Source organism: Limulus polyphemus, unplaced genomic scaffold, assembly GCF_000517525.1.
Source record: "Limulus polyphemus unplaced genomic scaffold, Limulus_polyphemus-2.1.2 Scaffold447, whole genome shotgun sequence".
Taxonomy (NCBI): Eukaryota; Metazoa; Arthropoda; class Merostomata; order Xiphosura; family Limulidae; genus Limulus; species Limulus polyphemus.
The window spans coordinates 368,609-387,631 of NW_013666057.1; the positions used below are offsets into that span (position 1 = coordinate 368,609).

The following is a 19,023-nucleotide window of genomic DNA, read 5'->3' on the forward strand; positions in this document are numbered from 1 at the left end:
TATTTTAGAAAATAAAAAATGAAAATACTATTTTTTGTTTCTTGGAAGTAAGAAGTTACTTCTGAGCATGGAAATCGAAAATACTTATCTATCTAAGTAGTATTTGCCTAGAAATGAGGCTAAAGAGTAGACTTAAATGTTTCACTTTTAATGCATAGTAATTAATTTCCCAGTACTCTTACTTTTTAATAATTGTAAACTCCTGGTATTCAGATCTAGAGGATACTTTCAAATGTCTTATTGCTGCAAAAATAATCTAGGTTTTATTTATAACTAAGACAAGTTAACTTATATTTAAACACATTCGGAATACCTGTTCTTGGAATTCGTAATTATAGATTATTAAAGATAAAAATGTATTAAGCGTTAAATAATTTCTTTATTTTTTATTCAATAGTATTGAGTAATTACGAGATTCGTGAATTTTAGATTTTAGTATTTATATGCTAATTGAAGAAGTAAACAATAAGACTTATCTTGAACATCATGACAGTAGCCATTGGGACTCAGATATGTCTTTTTATATCATGCATTGTGTAGACTTTTGTAAAGTCGTTGGTAGAACACATTTAGCAAGGAGGAGCTAAGGCACTGTATAAGTTCGCTCTGTTAATATCACACACGTCTTTCCTCGTTACTACTATTTTGACCTTTAACTATAATTTTTAACGTTATCCGTATTTACTATAAAATTGATGAAAATTGTAAAATTGTTAACCACCATTATGCTAAAGTTTATTAACGATTTATTCACAGTTCTAAACGGACAGAATTCCTAAATTGCATGAAAGGCAAATATGATAAAACAGTGTATTTAATATATTCGATGGTATGTTACAGTGATTATAACACCTATGATCTTATTATAATTTAGCCGAGTATATGTATAGGTAGGTTAACATTATAAAAGGCTAACATATGGTGTAAATAAAAGTTCCAAATCTGCGCTAAATTAAACTGCTTTGGACTCGTTCATTTTCAAGGTTAGTAAATCACTAGATCTTAGCCAGATATTTGTATTCCTGGAGCTTTCGGTCGTCTATGATTTGGATTGTTTTGAATTTAGCGCAAAGCTATACGAGGGATATTTGAGCTAACTGTCCCTAATTTAGCAGTGATAGACTAGAGGGAAGGCAGCTAGTCAGCATCATCCACCGCCAACTCGTGGGTGACTCTTTTGCCAATTAATAGTGGAATTAACCGTCATATAATAACTCCTCCACGGCTAAAAGGGCGGGCATGTTCGGTGTGACGTAGATTCAAACCTACGACCCGCATATTGCGAGTCGAGAGCCTTAAGCACCAGATTATGAACAAGAGTATTATTCGCCTATGAATAAGAGTATTACAAGTTGCATAACGGTATGCTATTAAAATACATTAGTGGATTCAAAAATCAAGAACTTTTGTAGATATATGAAGGATTTTTTTCCCTTTTGCTTGAAAACATCCCTATAGTTGAAAGAGCTTTGTTACAATATTTGAAAACGGTAAAATTCGGGGTTCAATCCCTTCGATGGACTGAGTTCAGGTAAGCCATTGTGTATATTTGCACTAGAAAATTAATAACAACAACAACGATTTTCAAAATCATAAGCTCACAGTGAAATAAAACATAAAATAGAGAGCTGCGGCGCATACTAACATGCTTAGTTTAAATATTTAGAATTGGTTTAAATTATTTAATCATTTAGCTTTTCCCTCTTTCAAACAACTACATAACCTATTTATGTGTAAAGAATATGAAAAGGTTGAATGTATTTAATTTAATTGTCAGAATATATGTGATAACTGTAAATGCAACATTATGAACATGTTTGTAAACATATAAATATATTATATGAGAGACGTGAAACTTGCATAGGCTTAGCAAAAATGTAATTCAATAAAAATTTGTTTGATATAAAGGGAACTACCAACTCAAAGCTTCAATTACAAATAACATATTGAGATATTTAATACAAAAAGGACGTTTAACAAGCCTGGGGAGAGAAAAACATACAGATTAAAAGCTTCCAAAATGCTCAAAATATGGGCACGTTACCTTTGCAAATTATCAGTTATTTATATTAATAGGCTTACAGTTACTTTCTGTCAAATATATATATCTACATAAGTGAAGAGAAGGACTTAGTTATGTGATCCCACGGAATATTCGTTTAATAGTAACATTTCCATTTGCTTCTTAGTGATTTTATTGATCCTAAATACTTACTGACATCTTTCTGCATCTTGCTCATAGGAATTTATCGTTGAAACGAATAAAAACACGTATCATCCCAAAAATATCTCGAACCCACGCCATACGTTTTCACTAGTTTATTTTGTGTGTGACTATCTATAATGTAAGGTAAGTAAGAGAAATCAAATGTAAGAATTTAAATGTAAACATTCAAACAAAAGTAGCAAAGGCACCCGAATTTGAACTGTACATTAGACTGCGCTGTATGAGTGGAAGCAAACCCATAACGTAAATACATTAAACTTTTATTATAGTACCACCTAAAATTGTGGATATCGAGAATACATCCATCTTAGAAGTCCATGAGGGAGATAATGTGTACCTCCAGTGTTTAGCCTCTGGAAATCCTGTTCCGAAACTTATCTGGAAAAGAGAAGACTCCGAGTTTATAGTGTTAGGAAATATTAAATGTAAGTATCAACAAGATATTTAGGTTTTGGTTTCATTTTCTTGATGAATATATCGATATCTCTTAATCTGTTTACAAATATGTTAATACAAAAGATAATTTATTGTTGTTTGTGTTCAATTGACCTACAATATAAATTAATGAATTCTCAACAAATGTCAACTTACTTTGTGTTTTATTCATGGAACGCATAGTGTACTTATATCTCCATTAGTTAGACTTGATATCATGAACGACTGTATGATCTGGGATTAATTCATGACATACCTTTTCCTTAAAACATAACATTCGCAGCCAAACTAAGGCTATGGTTGTGTAACATACTGTTTTATGAAACTGAATCGAAGTGTATTACGCATTCTCAGAAGGTTTACAAAGCGCCCGTTAAAAATACAGAAATAATTTACTATCATGTTTAAATAACAATAACTACATATATCATAAACAAAAAGTAGCTTGTAAAATTAACAAAGCCAATTCCATGAAACAAACCGGTTAGAAGTGCATAATTTCACAAATAAGTACACAATACAGTAAAAGTGCACTGAATTATCAGTTTGATCACCTCGTAACGTATGATATTTTCAATTGGAAACCCCATAATATCTCTCCTAGTTAGGCCATCTCACGAAATTTAGATTAGCCCTAAAACATATACTAAGCTATCAGTGCAAATTAATATTCAAAAGTGTAAAACATTAATAACAATAATATTCAAAATCATTTTAAACATTATTGTTTGTTTGAAGTTATGCACAAAGCTACACATTGGGCTATCTGTGCTCTGCCCACCACGGGTATCGAAACTCGGTTTCTAACGTTGTAAGTCCGCAGACATACCGCTGTGCCACCGGGGGGCTTTAAACATTATACCAACGATATTAATGAAACTATTTTTATTTGAAAATGGAATGTAACATTAATTATAAATAGTATAAAAATCACTCGTTTTTTACCTATGTTTCGCTTCTAATGCCCTAGAAAGGATGATATCAGTATGAGCAAATCTCTACATAATCCTCTTAAACAACAAGAAGTGTCTATTGGAAACCAACTTCGATTTCAAGAGTATAAGTTTAATTAGTCTGGCATCGAAGATGTTTTCAGAAACTTTTACTTTTTATATATAGAGTTGGTAGAGTGAAGGCATAGAAGAGTAAACATAAAAAAGATTAATATTTTTGTATGCTGAAGATAATGGTACAGATGAGCTGGGTATGGTCTAGTGGGATTCTTGGTTCACAACCGTTGCGACATAAACGTCTGTCAAATCCCGTTATTCGCTTAGATAAAAAAGGCATAAGAGTCAGCAGTTCTAGTATATTAGCTAAAAATTAGAGGCGGCTATGCGCAGGTAGCCCTCTACATAGCTTTCCGCAAAAGTTCTTAAACAAATATAATGAAAGTAGGTACTAAAACGTTTATTCAGTAAACTGAAAATATAAATTATATACTTATATAAACAAAATTAGTGCACTAGAGAGAGCTACTATGAGTAGCACGTATAAAAATATTATCCAAAGCCAAGATCGAGCCTTCCACACGCGACACGCACGCACACAAACAAACACATGTTTAAATTAAGAGGTGCAGTCGCAAGTAATGAATAAATAAAAGTAATCCCTAGGAAACAGCAGAAATATATTGCGTATTTGAGGTAAATAATAACTTAATTAATAATGAAATTTCACCAAATTTAAATACAACTAATAATACTAACTCAAGAATTAGTGAAGGGTTAACTTTAGGTTTTTTTAAACTATTTACGCATAGGGTTCACTAATAATACAGGAGCCACTCAAATATATATATATAATTAATTCCATTAAATACGGTTAGAATCCTTATGGACACTATGTATTTTACAGGAAAGATGAGTGTCGGAACGGGCAAAATCATAAATTACTCAGTCTTATGAAATATGCAGCAAATTATTGCGTCGTATTAAGTCAGCTGTATAGTTTGCTGTGAAGTTTGCGCAAAGCTACACGAGGGCTATCTGCGCTAGCTGTCCCTAATTTAGCAGTGTAAGACTAGAGGGAAGGCAGCTAGTCATCACCACCCACAGCCAACTCTTGAGTTACTCTTTTACCAACGAATATTGGGATTGACCGTCACATTATAACGTCCCCCACGGCTGAAAGGGCGAGCATGTTTGGTGGGACGAGGATTCGAACCCGCGACCCGAAGATTGCGAGTCGAGCGCCCTAACCATCTGGCCATGCCGGCCAAGTCATCAGTATAATAGCGTCATCCACAGTCAGATTTCACATGCATAAAAGTATGAAATTCATTTCAATTTTAGCCTTCTTCGCCCCCCCCCCCCAGTGGCACTGCGGTATGTCTGCGTACTTACAACGCTAGAATCCGGGTTTCGATACTTGTGTTGGGCAAAGTACAAATAGCCCATTATGTAGCTTTGTGCTTAATTACAAACAAACAAACAGCCTTCTTCTGAATCTCTTCTCTACTAATAGCCCCCTAGTGGTTCAACGGTGAGTTTCAAGGCTTATAATGCTAAAAACCGAGTTTCGATTACTACAGTAGGCACGACACAGGTAGCCTATTGTGTAGCGTTGTGCTTAACAACAAACAAAAAACTAATAATTTTGCAGTGAACAGAATTAGTTCCAGGGCCAAACCTATGGGGATAAAAATTTTATTGACAAATATGAAAATGAACTATGAATTTAGTTGCGATGACTGTAAGGCATTAAGTAGTGAAAGTGGAGATCATTTATCTGTTGGTGAAACTGCTAGTGATACAAAATCAGACAATGAAAGCTGCGGGGATACTGATGAAGAATTGGAAATTGTTATAAAATAAAGAAGTGGGAGAAGATTCTCTGCAAATGTTTATAACGAAACACTAAGCACAACATGCTACGCGAAAAAAAATATTGACGCAATAATATCTGGATTTTATCTGTTCTCATCATGGAGGAAATACCAAAATGAACGAACAAGGAAGAAGAAGCAGTATTGGAAGATAAATAGAAGCACTTGGACTCTCACAAACTGAAATATATTTTCGGTGTGCTGATCTTAGGTGATGTTCATAAATCAAAGAATGAAACAATCACACAGCTTTGAAGTTGGACAAATGATAGATCAGTTTTCCACAAGTAATGCTACTCAAAAGATTTCATCAAATCTGAGCGTTCGATTTGAAAGTCCTGAAGAATGAAGAAAAACACAAACCGTAGAAAAATTTGATCCTATTAAAAGCATCTTCAATGAATTGATGAAACTCTTTAGAAGTGTTTCGGTCTATCAAAAAATGTAACCATTGATTAACTTTGTCCCAGATTAGAGCAGAAGTAATTCAACAAAACAACAATAATTTTTTTTTTTACAAATTGCCTCAAAATCTGACTGCAAAATTAGAGATTGTATCACAAGAAAACGTGGTCTTTATAAGTTCTGCCCTCGAGAAATAGACAAAGATCGCAGGGACAGATGTGAAAAGTACAACCTTTTCTGAGAAAAGAGTAGTATTCCATAATATTGTGTGAAAATTGAATAGTTGAAGAGGATATTTAAATTTATTGATATGTTTTTTTGTACTACTCTCATTTTTTTATTTTTAAAATCCAATTTTAAAGCTTCGTAATGTTGAATATTATTGTGTAAAATGTGTAAACACCAATATGTCAAAAGAACGTAATTATAAATAATAAGTTGCATAATTTCTCATATATAAATACATGAGGGTTCGTGTGGAATCCACGAGTAATGAGCAGTATGTAAAAAGTAGGTAATTTTAGGGTTAGCAAATACTAATCTGACTAAAATTTTTAAATTGTGCAATATTATATACTGAGCTGTTATATAATTTACCATAATTATATATTACAATTATAGAATTTATAAAGTTCTTGTGAATGTAGCAGGAAATGGTATTTATTTAATACTCGTGATCCAGATAGCATTTGATTACTTGTTACAGTATCAATAAATTACGCCTCATGTGTAAGTAAAACACGTGCTTCACAAACTCTGAGTATTTCAAGCTAGCTGGTAACTTAGCAACACCGTCTTATTTGTTCCCGGTAGTTCTGACAAAATACGATATAGCGACTGTAAAATAAACAAAAGTTGGTAATAAATGTTTGTGATAACTACTAAATGTTATATAACTTTCAGTGAAGATGGTTGAAGGAGACCATCTGAATATCATCAGGGCAACTCGTTATGACATGGGGTCTTACCTGTGTGTAGCATCGAACGGTGTGGCCCCTCCCGATTCCAAAAAAATACAGTTGGAAATTACATGTAAGTCGTATGTTACTTGTATTTATACTTTTAGAAAACTCGTCACACATGCATTTCAATTTATTCAATTCCCTTACAGCACTAGCAAAAAGTTAACGTTTTAAATAAATGTTAAAACTAACAGTTCTGACAGAAATATTTCCAGGATTCGAACAAACATACCTAATAATTTTTGAACACTTCAACTGTAGGCAACCATTGATTGTGGTTTTTTAAAAGGTCTGTTTATTTTATAATGTGAGCATTTGGCAGTTTCCGAAATGTCGAAAGTCCGAAAGTAGTTTTGGTTTTGCATCGGTTTTCTATATGAAAATATATATTGGATATAGTCTTCAAGAACCAGAACACGAATCGTTTGTGTAATGCAAAAGATAGACTAGGTTACTATTTTAGCCACCATTAGCACAGACGCTCATGCAGTTTCTTGACTTATTTTTAAAACGTTAGAGGTGCATTTGTCTAATTATATACAGTTTCGAGCTGCCTTAGCACCTTATAACTGCTTTATATCATCACTTGATGAATATGTCATTATGAGTAATGTAATGATATCATTTCATAAATGTGAAATTATCCTTTATGGAGAATTTTTTAAACCAGTGAAATTCACTTTGGCTGTAATAATCAACATTTTGCGACAGAGCTAATGATGAAAAATGTAGACAACTGAACTGTATTACTAACCTTCAGTTGATAGATAAGAAACGCATTAAAAACTCTGATACTTTATGAATAAGTTATTCTAAACAAACAAATGGATAATTATAAAATACGTTTTGCTTTCATTTTCACTATTTCAAGTTATAAAGAAACTATTAAGGAACAAAGTAAAGCTAGCAGAAATTTTAGGGTTGACAATACTTAAAATCTACTGCATTCTATAACACACAATTCAATTACAAAGATGTATGTTGAATTTAATTTTATCTCATTGCTAATTAAACAGAATAGAACACCTTTAATCTTAATTATGTAGCTGTCTTAATTAGCCATTCGCAGAATAACACAAGTAACTTCGTGCTTTACTTCAGCTTGATGTGCATTTGATTTTTAATACTGTAAGAAGCGTAGCTTGTTACTATCACATTTACCGAAAATGGAGACGATATTCATTAAGCTGTGTTACTCGTTGGTTGAAGCATAATCATTCCACAACTAATGTCACGACGTATCAAGGCTGTTATCAAGACACATGGTTGCCCAACGCGTTATTAGGCTAAGGTTTCTAATATCTTGGCCAGTGAGTTTAACATCTTTTTTTATTATTATTATGAGAAAACCCCATACATTTTCTAATCGATTCACTGTATACAAAACAGTAATGTTTTGACGGGAATTTTAAAATGTGTTGCTAGATACTGAATTTTTGTATGTAGATTTTAGCAATAAAAACAGTTTAAAAATAATGTTTCATATATACATAGCACCGTACTAAGATTGCTTTTTAAAATGGAAACTTTGTAAGGTCTTCTAGTGAGACAATTTTCAGTTCACTTGGTCGTTTCATTTATTTCAGTCTCCCCTGTGGTCAAAATAATGAATCCTATGGTCGGAGTGCGAATACGAAATTTCGCAGTTTTTGAGTGTTATGTTGAAGCTTTTCCTCGGCCGATGAATTACTGGCTTTACGGTGGTACCAAATTCTTAGACCCAAGTTGGAAGTACAATATCACAGAAGTCATCAATCACTTTAGTTACAAGATGATACTAAATATTACGTATGCCGAGCGTCAAGACTTGGGAATCTACAAGTGTGTCAGCAGAAATCTCAAAGGACTAGCCCATGGAATGCTAACATTGTATGGTAAGAATTTTAGAATTTTCAACACTTTATACTGTTATGTTAGTATTGAGAATTTACAATAGTCCTGAAGCCGATATTATATTTAAATAATTTAAATTTTAATAGTTGAATTGTACCCTGGATTTAGTGTTTAGAAATATGTCGATATTTAATTTAATTTACGCTATTTGCCAACAAGATTGATCCACAACGTTTTTGTTTTTGATACAAATACGTTTTAATATATGTACAACAGTATAATTTACAATAGCTATTATTATGATTAATTATTACAAACAAAGTTTCATAAACAGAAATTTCACTAACTTACAAATAACCTAAAATCGTCTTCCTAGTTCGGAGTCTCCTTGATATCCAGCGAGCTAACTTGAAGTCGATGTGCGTACAATTGTCGGGAAGCTAGCTAGCTTTGTCAGGCACAGAACTGTTGGACCGTTGAAGTAATATAATAGTTTCATAAAACCACTAATGTCCGATGAGAAACCAGTAATATTTTTGGAAAGATACTAACGTTTGATGAGAACTCACTAACGTTCGAAATTTATAACTGTTCATGGTCAAATGTCGTATATTTTCCGGTTGGTAAGGGTTAGCAAAATAACGATTTTATAGTGTACACGGTTATAACAGTTTCCCAGCAGACTTATCAGCTCTCTCTTTGGCCTTGGTCTTTTTATATACGCAAGAAATGTTTTCTCGAAAGATCGGATAACACTGAACTATATTTAACTGGTTATGGAAGTGGATATATTGTCGATTCTTGCGATCACGAATATTCTACAATCTTGGAGAATTGGCGGGAGTTTCGCCATACGTAACTAACACGGTAAGCTAGGCACGTTTTTACATATAAACTCAATCCCAACAAACGTTGCCATTAAAATAAGTATATAACAAATTCATTACACGCAATACATATCTGAAACTATAAGTTACGCATATTTTTAAATATAAATTTAATCTAAACAACGTTCATACTAAAAATAAATACATAATAATAAATTCGTTACAATACAAAAAAAAATCACTGTTTACTTTATTTGCACGTTCAAATTTATAAATGTACTGAGGAAAACAGCTTATACTTTACTTGGTGGTAGGCCTTTAATTAAGTTTGGTGTTAAGTGACATCGAGCGATGATCAAGTCTTCCATATTTTTTATTTTTATAAAGCTTAGATTGTAGTTCTAAGTCAGAGTTTAACATAGGATCTTCTAAATTTAGCTTTTTTTAATATGAGTTTGTTACATGAGGCAATATTTTTCTTTACAGAAATTGATCATGTTACAGAAGAACCGAAAGGAAAACACACATTGAACAAGAAAGGTATCCCATATGTTTTATATTTTAAAGTATTCTATACTCTTGTGCTGTACATCTGCAAATACGAACCATAAATAATCTAACCTACATAAAAGCCAGTGTATGTGTCACGTCACGCCACGCATGATTTCTCGAAATAAGAGGAGTCATAAAAGCCAAAATGCAGTTATCCAGATAGAATAGTTCAATTACTGTCTGCCCATTACAATTTTGGTGACAGGGGTGCAAAGGGGGCCGTGAGGGGGTGCCGTGAAACCTTATAACTGTAGCGCGTGTTGGTATAATAAGCCTAAAGTAAAGACATAATGTGGGATCATTTAGCCTAAAGCCAATTGCATAAAATTTATCATGAAAGTAAAAATATCGATTCAATTTTAAATTTAAATCGTTTCTGAATTAAACTCTTTTCTGTTATATCACCAACGTTTTTAATAATAAAAAAAACTCCTTTAATCAACGGAGACTCTAAATTAAGAAATAAACAAATATTTTCCAGTTTCATTGTCTATACATTTCATTTTATACTTTCAGACAAACAACGATATTAGGTTATTCTTCTGTTGCTAAGCAACATGACATAAAAGCCATTATTGGAACACATTGTTACTAAAACACACTGGCCTTTCTATATATTAGAAGTTGTTAACCTAACTGATTTTTACTAATAATTATTCTATGAATACACCACGAATTCATTTCATGGATGATCTTGATTTTAACTGGCTCACAAAGGAATTTACCGACGTTTGACTGCCTCTACTGCACTTTTCTGCCATTTTGTCGGTCAAGCTTGATTTTGCAAAATGTATTTATTTCAATTAGCTATGAAATGTGAGGTTAGGGTATACTATGGGGTGGGGGTAGTACTTGCTCCGTCAGTTTTTACGGGCTATACGCTAGTCACAATTACTTATAGAATATCATGTCTGGGTAACATCATCATTTATCGCACACATTTTATTTTGTTACTTATATTCTATGTCCGTGTAACGGGAATTCGACATCGCATGCTCCGTCTTAGTACAAAACGTCAATATAACAGAGGGGATCTGAACGTATTTAGGTTTGAAAAATTCGTTTTCATTGCTTTTCTTTTGTTTTTCAGGAAAGTTGGCTGAATTTGTTATCCAGAATACGTGAATACGGAAGCACATTACAACATAAATCGTTGTTTGCCAATGTATTGTTATCCAATATGGTAACAGCGGAATGATTATCAATTGACCAAAAGTTATACAAAATAAACCTTTCTTTTCAAAATTATTCCTAAATATCGTTAAGAGAATGACTAAAAGTGATAGTTAACGCTAAAAAAAAGGCACGAACGTAGGTATCATTTTATATTCTTTTATGATAAGGAAACATATGTTACGTCTCTGTTCGTTTGTTAATTTCCCGTAGAAATTATTTCCGAGAAACTTTAGCGATACAAGTTCTTTCTTAATGAAATCTAGCTTATTCTTTCTCGATACAACTTTGCCATACACAGAATTTCCACAGTCAATACGTTTGCAATCTCGATAACGAAACACACACTTTATATTACCGTCACTACCGCTCGCTTGACTCAATTATCTGTCTCTATATCTATCTATCTGCAATTATCATCTAGCTTTACTTGCCGGGCTTATATACTAAAAAGAGGGCGTCTAGAATACACTCGGGCCTTCATAATCCTTCTAGAAACTCATCACGTGTTACCAGCGTCATGTGACTTCCGCTGTCGTAACATATAAAACGTATTAAGAAATAATCTCTTGTAGTGTGTAACAAAGTTTCAGACAGCGGTGCGTGGTATGGTAGGTATGGAAGAAAGTAGCACAGTTTCGTCGTTGTATATAAAACAATATGAATACGTTGTCTATCAAAGAAACATATCAAAAATTTTAAGAGGTTTTTGCAGTACCAATGATAATTTATATGTACTAAATGGCGCAGGTAAATTAATGTATCTTCTATTTTCCGAAATCAGGAAATTAGGAAACAAATTATTGTACCTGTAAAACGACGGTGGACATGTGTTTGTTTCTCCAGTTTCACGACCCAGCTATCCTTTAAACATAAAGAGATATGAGAGTAATAAACAGCAATAACCGAGGTGTTTGTTTCTCCAGTTTCATGACCTAACTATCCTTTAAACATAAAGAGATATGAGAGTAATAAACAGCAATGACCGAGGTGTGTTTGTTTCTCCAGTTTCATGACCTAGCTCTCCTTTAAACATTAAGAGATATGAGAGTATTAAACAGCAATGATATAGGTTTTGAAACATATTGTTGTTTAAGGTTTATACTTAAATAATTCAACTCAAAGATATAAATATCACGAGGGTCTTGTTCTCCGATCACTTTTCAATTCAATTTTCTCTTACACTTTGGTGTTGTTGTTGTTCTTAATGCAAAACTACGCGATGGGTTCTATCCACGGTGGGTAATCGAACCACGGATTTGACATTGTAAGTACGTAAATTTACCGCTGATCTATCAGGAGAACTTTACGGTTTGGAAATTTTGATCTCGCTTCCAGTTTTGAATTTTCGGTTTTTAACAGTTATTCTCCATATCAAACCTACACTTTTATAAATTAATTATAAAGTGTCACAATGTAAGTGTCCTTATAGTACTTTGGTTTTCCACTGTTGAATAAGTATCTTAGCAAAGTCACATAGTTTTAGTTGACGCTATTTTTAAGTTAGCGCTGTGTTCTCATTGGTCTGATATCTGGAAGCCTTAGTGACCAGAAAGTTAAACTGACCTCCTTTGGTCGTTGATCCGACATTCACAAAGAAATATATTGCAGCCATTATCCTGTAACTTGTATCTGGTAGGCGCAGCTGAGAAGGTTAAGGCTTTACGTTGAAATTTATTGCACGTTCAGTAAATTCTTTTCAGGTTTGATCTTATCCAGTTCTAGGAGCCAGTGAAAGAAACAGCGGGCGTATTTTGTTGCATATAGCTAAAGTGAGTGTTCTAAATATACATTGTTTTGTTAGCGACATTGTAGCTGACTGTCAAGTACACCTCATATTTGTTTTTAGTGTAAGGCTCTGATTTCTGCATCTTTCATTTTGTACTCACTTTGCATAATTTCTTTTTCGTCTTTCCCCAGCAACTCACATGATTTCCGCTTTCGTTAATTTCACCTGCACTTTATCTCAAAATTAAATTCTCGAATCTCGTGTTATTGAAGAGATGATCTACTTACGAATATAACTCCAAACAAGAATAGTAAACCGGATAGTAACGTTATTTTTATGTAAAATAAACTCTTCCATTATAAATTACAAATTATTTATAAGGAGTATATGAAGTAACTATTGAAGTTTACGGTTTTTATGTGATACAAACTACGTCATTGATTTAATTCCTATTTTATCCTGACATTTGTTAAGGTAGTGCAGTTTAATACTTTTGTAAGAAACGTTGTTGGCTTGAATTTGAAAAAAAAAGAAAAAAAAAGGGTTAACGTGAATGTATTGTGATGAACAACTCCCTTTGTGTTACAAATAACACATTGGACTGCGTTTTCTAAAGTGTACCTGTATGTTACTAGAGTGTTTTTACATCAGATAGCGTGATGTTTTATCATTCTGTACTAAATGTACGAGTTAGAAATGATTGTTATTCTAGGAAATCCGATCGATTAAAGTGTCTGAAGAGAAAGTATGTTAGACAGTGACTTTTTCATTGTAGAGCAGTATGAATGTAGCCTCCCCTATACATGTTCATCATTCGAATTACTGTGGACTGTTCCATTTCAAATCATTTAATATTAGCCCCCTCCTGCTAATGAGTTCTTGGAGGAGTTTAAATGCTTGTTGTTAAATACAAAAACCTGTTAATTCTGTGTCATTTATTTATTTTAATAAGTTTATGGTAATTTCAAACTACTAAAGTACACGAAAAACATTGACGCAATAATAAGAACTTGGTGTTTCTTGAGTTAAAGATAAGAGTTAGACAAACGAGATAGACATCAGGTTAGTGTGATAAACTAACCACGCGTGAACGAAGTAAATATAACAGAATTGGAATGAATACAGATAATTAAAATAAGTTTAAATGATTATTTATGATCAATAAAAATATGATAATTGTTTATGACTCAATAAATTTAAGATAATTGTTTTCAGTAAAGTCAGACTACTCCATATTAGTTTCAAGTTAACTGATTAAGTTATTTATAGACTCAATTAAGACTGTTTACTACCAAGGAATAATATTTTTGATTAAATGGTGAATTAGAAACTCATAATCCATTTTATAGCCATTAAAATTTTCATTCGTTGAACAAGATTTTAAAGAGGAATATTTCTATGCAAACATTATTTTAAAATTTGGTTTCAAAATGCCTCTGGTATTTATTCTAAGCTTTCTGAATGCCCACTCTGACAAGAGTGTACAAAACCTCCAAAATGTCCTATGCTTGTTAAAAGTACAAAAAGGGTGAAATTTTTACAACAAGCAGTTGCCTACCTTTCAACTAAATTTCATCACAAATACTCAACCTAAATAATTTATCAAAAAATAGAAAAAGGGAGTTTTTTCTGTTTTAATTGAAATTAGTAGTTTTTCGTTTATTGCTTTAATATCGATTTCAGATATTGTAACAAAGCTATAATCATCTAAACATTTTTTTCTAAGTCAAGCTTTTACACAAAATAACTTGCAACATTTCAACTGTAATAATTCTAAAAGTCTTGTGATTTAAAAAAAAACATTTTGTTCATTTTCTTAAGATCGTATTTAAAAGTAGATTATTACATTTTAGGAACGCGTGTTGAAGAATGATTACTGTAAGATATAGCAAAAGACTCTGAAAAAAAAATAGTGGTGGCTGTTATCTTTGTAGCCAGAATAACATCAAATGTGGTGTAATATGTGAAAGGACTGTTGAAGTAATTGTTGGCTGAAAGGACTGATAAAGTAGCTCAAGACTTGATGTTGAGTTTCTTAAATAGGTTATCTTACATGAAAGTGATTATATATCATACCAGCAAGCAATAATCATCGTCATTAATATGAGTATTTTCATAATGGAATATTTTATAGCTACGTGAGAAAGTAATCATAATTACCAAGATGCAAATTTCCCTATGACCAACATGAGCTACGTAATTTAAGTCTTAAGTATCCAATCAAAACTTTAATTTTATTTGACATCAAGGGAAGTTTTTTTAAAGAAAAAAGTATTTTACTTTCTCTTTACTTTTCTTTAATAGCAGAAAACTTGTCCACGGTAAATGTGACTAGTAATGACAGTCGCTTCAATGATTCTTACTGGTGGGTTCTACAGCCAAGAGTTAAAGGTACGTTTTTAGTAATAACAGAAAATTGTTAAGTTCACATGTCTAAGTTCACTTTTCGTTTCAGCGAAATATAATAACGTCAACTGTTTTTATTTTGTTTTTACAGCTGGTTTGGACCCATTTGCTTACATGAATATGGCCCTCTAAAATAACTTCTCAGAGAAGGGCCATATTACGTAAGCACCGCGTTGCTACTGAAATACAATATCTATGCTAACACTAAATTATTGTATTTATGCCAGCACTAAACTACCATAGTTATGTTATCACTGAGTTACCATGGTTATGCTATCACTGGACTACCACAATAACCATACAACTACCATAGCTATGTTACTGGTCTGTCATAGCTGTGTTAACACTAAGTTACCATAACTATACTACCAATGAAATATTTCGGCTAAGCTACCATTGAATTACCACATTTTTTTATTTTTTGTGTTTAATAAAGATGAGGAAAAACAGTTCTTTCCACTTTTCCAAATGTTTCAGTGAAAAGTCACATAAGAGTACTTTAATGTACTGCCTAAGTTTAGATCCATATAACCCATAAACAAACAATCAATAGTGAATGGATGTTGTATACTTCAGAAGACAAAATAGATAGGTGAGAAATGCTTGGTAGCTTATGTTGTATAAAACACTGATTAATTCAAAACGTACTTGGAAAAGAAAAACAGCATAAGATAGCCACCAGAGTTTTATCTTAAATTACCATAATAATGTAAGTCTAATATTGGTGAACTGTGCCATAAATACTGTTATACCACTAATGTGAATAGGAAAAAAAATCAGTCTTCTTCGCAGTAAAAAAAAAGAAAAAGTTCTTTACCAGTTATAGGTGTAAATTAGGGAAAATATGTCGTCTTTGTGGTAAAGCAAACAAATAAAGTACGATTTTATATGTACATCTTATACAAATGATAATTTCTCTAATTAAACATTTCGTACGTTTTTTCCCCCCATAATTTTGGAGTATTCTCGATTAATGGTTTGTTCAAAGGTTGCTAGGTTACAAAGAATCGTCATACTGCTCGAACTAGTCATCCAAACTTATTTATTTACAATGCCGGTAGGTGGTATAAATAAAATATTATTGAATCACTGAGAGATCTCACTGGTTTATCAAAATTCCTTTGAAGATCTCATTTTTAAAAAATCACTGGTTGTACGAAGACATTTTCACGATATTTCATTAATTCACCACTGTATCTATGGAGTCTTCTCAAAGCTCTTGTTAGAAACATATCGTACGTCATTAAATTCACAGCTGTTCCAACAAGCGATAAAACAAGCAAAATAGTTAATTATCGAAGCACCTTAATTGGATATTGGTTGATTGTTTTTAATTCATCACACAAGCACACTGTTTGACATTATGTTTTCTTTTCTCACTCTTCACAAGAATAATTGATATATAATACACATAAATAGTAACTTCTTCTTATCATCTTACTTTTTATTGTTGTTGTTGTTGTTGTTCATTACGTCACTCCTATTTTCGCATGCAAAAACAACGAATCGAATTCAACATGGTCGTCAAAAAATGGATAGAAAGTACCGAAATATATAAATCAGTATATTTTGTCATTTATTGATCAATACCATTTGTAAATCGTTCTACACTAATTGAAAATATACAATCATATTTCTTAATATATCCACAAGAAGATCAAATCAACTGAACTATGCTGAGGTAACACACACATATACATTTGTAACACACACATATACACTATCTTACTAAATGCCATGACACACGGGTAATTATGAATAAAACGTGTTTATTCCAAGAAATTAATAGCATGTTGGCCCATCTTTGGCCTTAATTACTGCTTCAATGCGTCACGGAAGACTGTCTACTAATTTCTGGTAGAAAGCTGGTGGTATTGTGTTCCACTTCTCCTTTAAAGCAGTAGTAAGCTTCACTACTGAAGATGGCTGTCTTGGTCTTGTCCTAATTCTGCGTTTCAGTTCATCCCAAAGATATTGTATCGGGTTGATGTCGTGGCTCTGTGCTGGCCACTGCAATGTTCCGATGTTATTCTTTTCAAACCATGCGTTCACAATCCTTGCTTTGTGACATGGAGTGTTATCATGTTGGAAGGTGTAAGGGCCGGTACCATAAAATTGCCACAATGTGGGACACACAGAATTCAAAACATCAATGTAGGACTCACCATTCATGTAACTATGCACTGCGACCAGTGGACGAGAAGCACCCCCAGACCCTAATACCGCCACCTCCAAACTTTACTGTTGGGACAACACACTCAGATAATAAGCATTCCCCAGGTATACCAAAACACATCCATCAGACTGGAAGAGCGTGTAGCGTGTCTCGTCGCTCCACAGGACCGATTTCCATTGTTCCACGGTCCAGGTTCGGGGGTGCTTTACCCCATGCCTATCGACGGTGTGCATTTGTTTTTGTTATCAACGGCTTGTGGGCTGCAGCTCTTCCGTGAAAATTCATGCCAGGCAGCTCTCAACGTGTCGTAGAAACACTTATAGGGTTGCCTGTGGCTGCTAGCATCTCCAAACACAGATTCTCTAGAGTTTGATGGCGAGATGAGGTAACCACACTTCTCAAGGTGCGTCGGCTTCTGTCAGTCAGTATTTTACGCCTACCTGGTCGTTTCTTGGGCTCATTGTCACCTGTGGACTTCCATTTCTTCAGCACTCTGCCAGTTGTCGACCTGGAAATGCTTAATTATTGCGCAATAGCACGTACAGACATTTTCCCCAAATAACATCCAACTATCATTCCTCTCTTAAACTCTGTTAACTATTTCCTTGTATTCATCGTTCGGTGTACAAGGTCGAAATGACTTCCGAGCGAACTGCTAATCACCTTTATAGGCCAAACTATTTGCATATTTCGTCGTCTCGCCCATTTTCCTGCAATCAGCGGTGTGTCCAATGACTTCTGGTAGGATAGTATATATGTAGATATATTAGGTCGTCAAGAACTTAATGTCGCGTGTTGGAACACTTTCATTAACCACCCCTCAAAAATCGTTCATCGCGTATAATAGTTAAACAAACCACCTAAACGTCGCGTTAGTGTAGCCTATATAATGTGTAAAGTTTAGTATACTCTAATCCCTTATAGTGATGGCACACGACGAAACACACACTTGGCGTGTAATGCTCTTTGAATACAAGAAATGAAATAACGCCTCTGTAGCCACAAAGACCATCAAAAAAGTTTATGGAAATGTTTTGAAGGTTCATAAGTTCAACGAACGATGGTTCAGCAAATTTAGTTCAGGTGACTTTAGACTTACAAACTGTAATGGCTGGGGCCGAAAGGGAACTGATATTGATACTCTGAAGAAGCTTATTAAGTCTAGCCCAAGGCAACACACTCTTGAAGTGGCCCTGAAAATGTTTGTCTCTCATGAAACAATACGCAAACAAGTAAAGAAATATGGGAAACTCCATAAAGAAGGTGTTTGGATGCCTCACAAACTCTCCGACAATCATCGTTTCCAACTTATGAACGTTGTTTCTTCATCTCTTTTGGCGCGTAATGCACATGAACCATTTTTGGACAGAATTGTCACCGGTTATGAAAAATGGATTCTCTATGCGAATATTAAACGCCAAAAACAATAGCTAAATTCTCGACAAAAACCACTTCCGACTCCGAAACGTGG

General features: G+C 33.4%; 1 protein-coding gene across 1 annotated transcript in view; it reads left to right on the forward strand.

Moving 5' to 3' along the window:
* The window catches only part of LOC111085528, a 111,608-nt gene that overhangs the window by 74,438 nt on the left and 18,147 nt on the right, over positions 1 to 19,023 (forward strand). Inside the window, exons 5-9 of the mRNA XM_022384522.1 lie at positions 2,497 to 2,652; positions 6,798 to 6,926; positions 8,443 to 8,730; positions 10,003 to 10,056; positions 15,275 to 15,361. Of these exons, the coding sequence (XP_022240230.1) occupies positions 2,497 to 2,652; positions 6,798 to 6,926; positions 8,443 to 8,730; positions 10,003 to 10,056; positions 15,275 to 15,361 (714 nt within the window). The remainder of the gene's footprint in view (positions 1 to 2,496; positions 2,653 to 6,797; positions 6,927 to 8,442; positions 8,731 to 10,002; positions 10,057 to 15,274; positions 15,362 to 19,023) is intronic.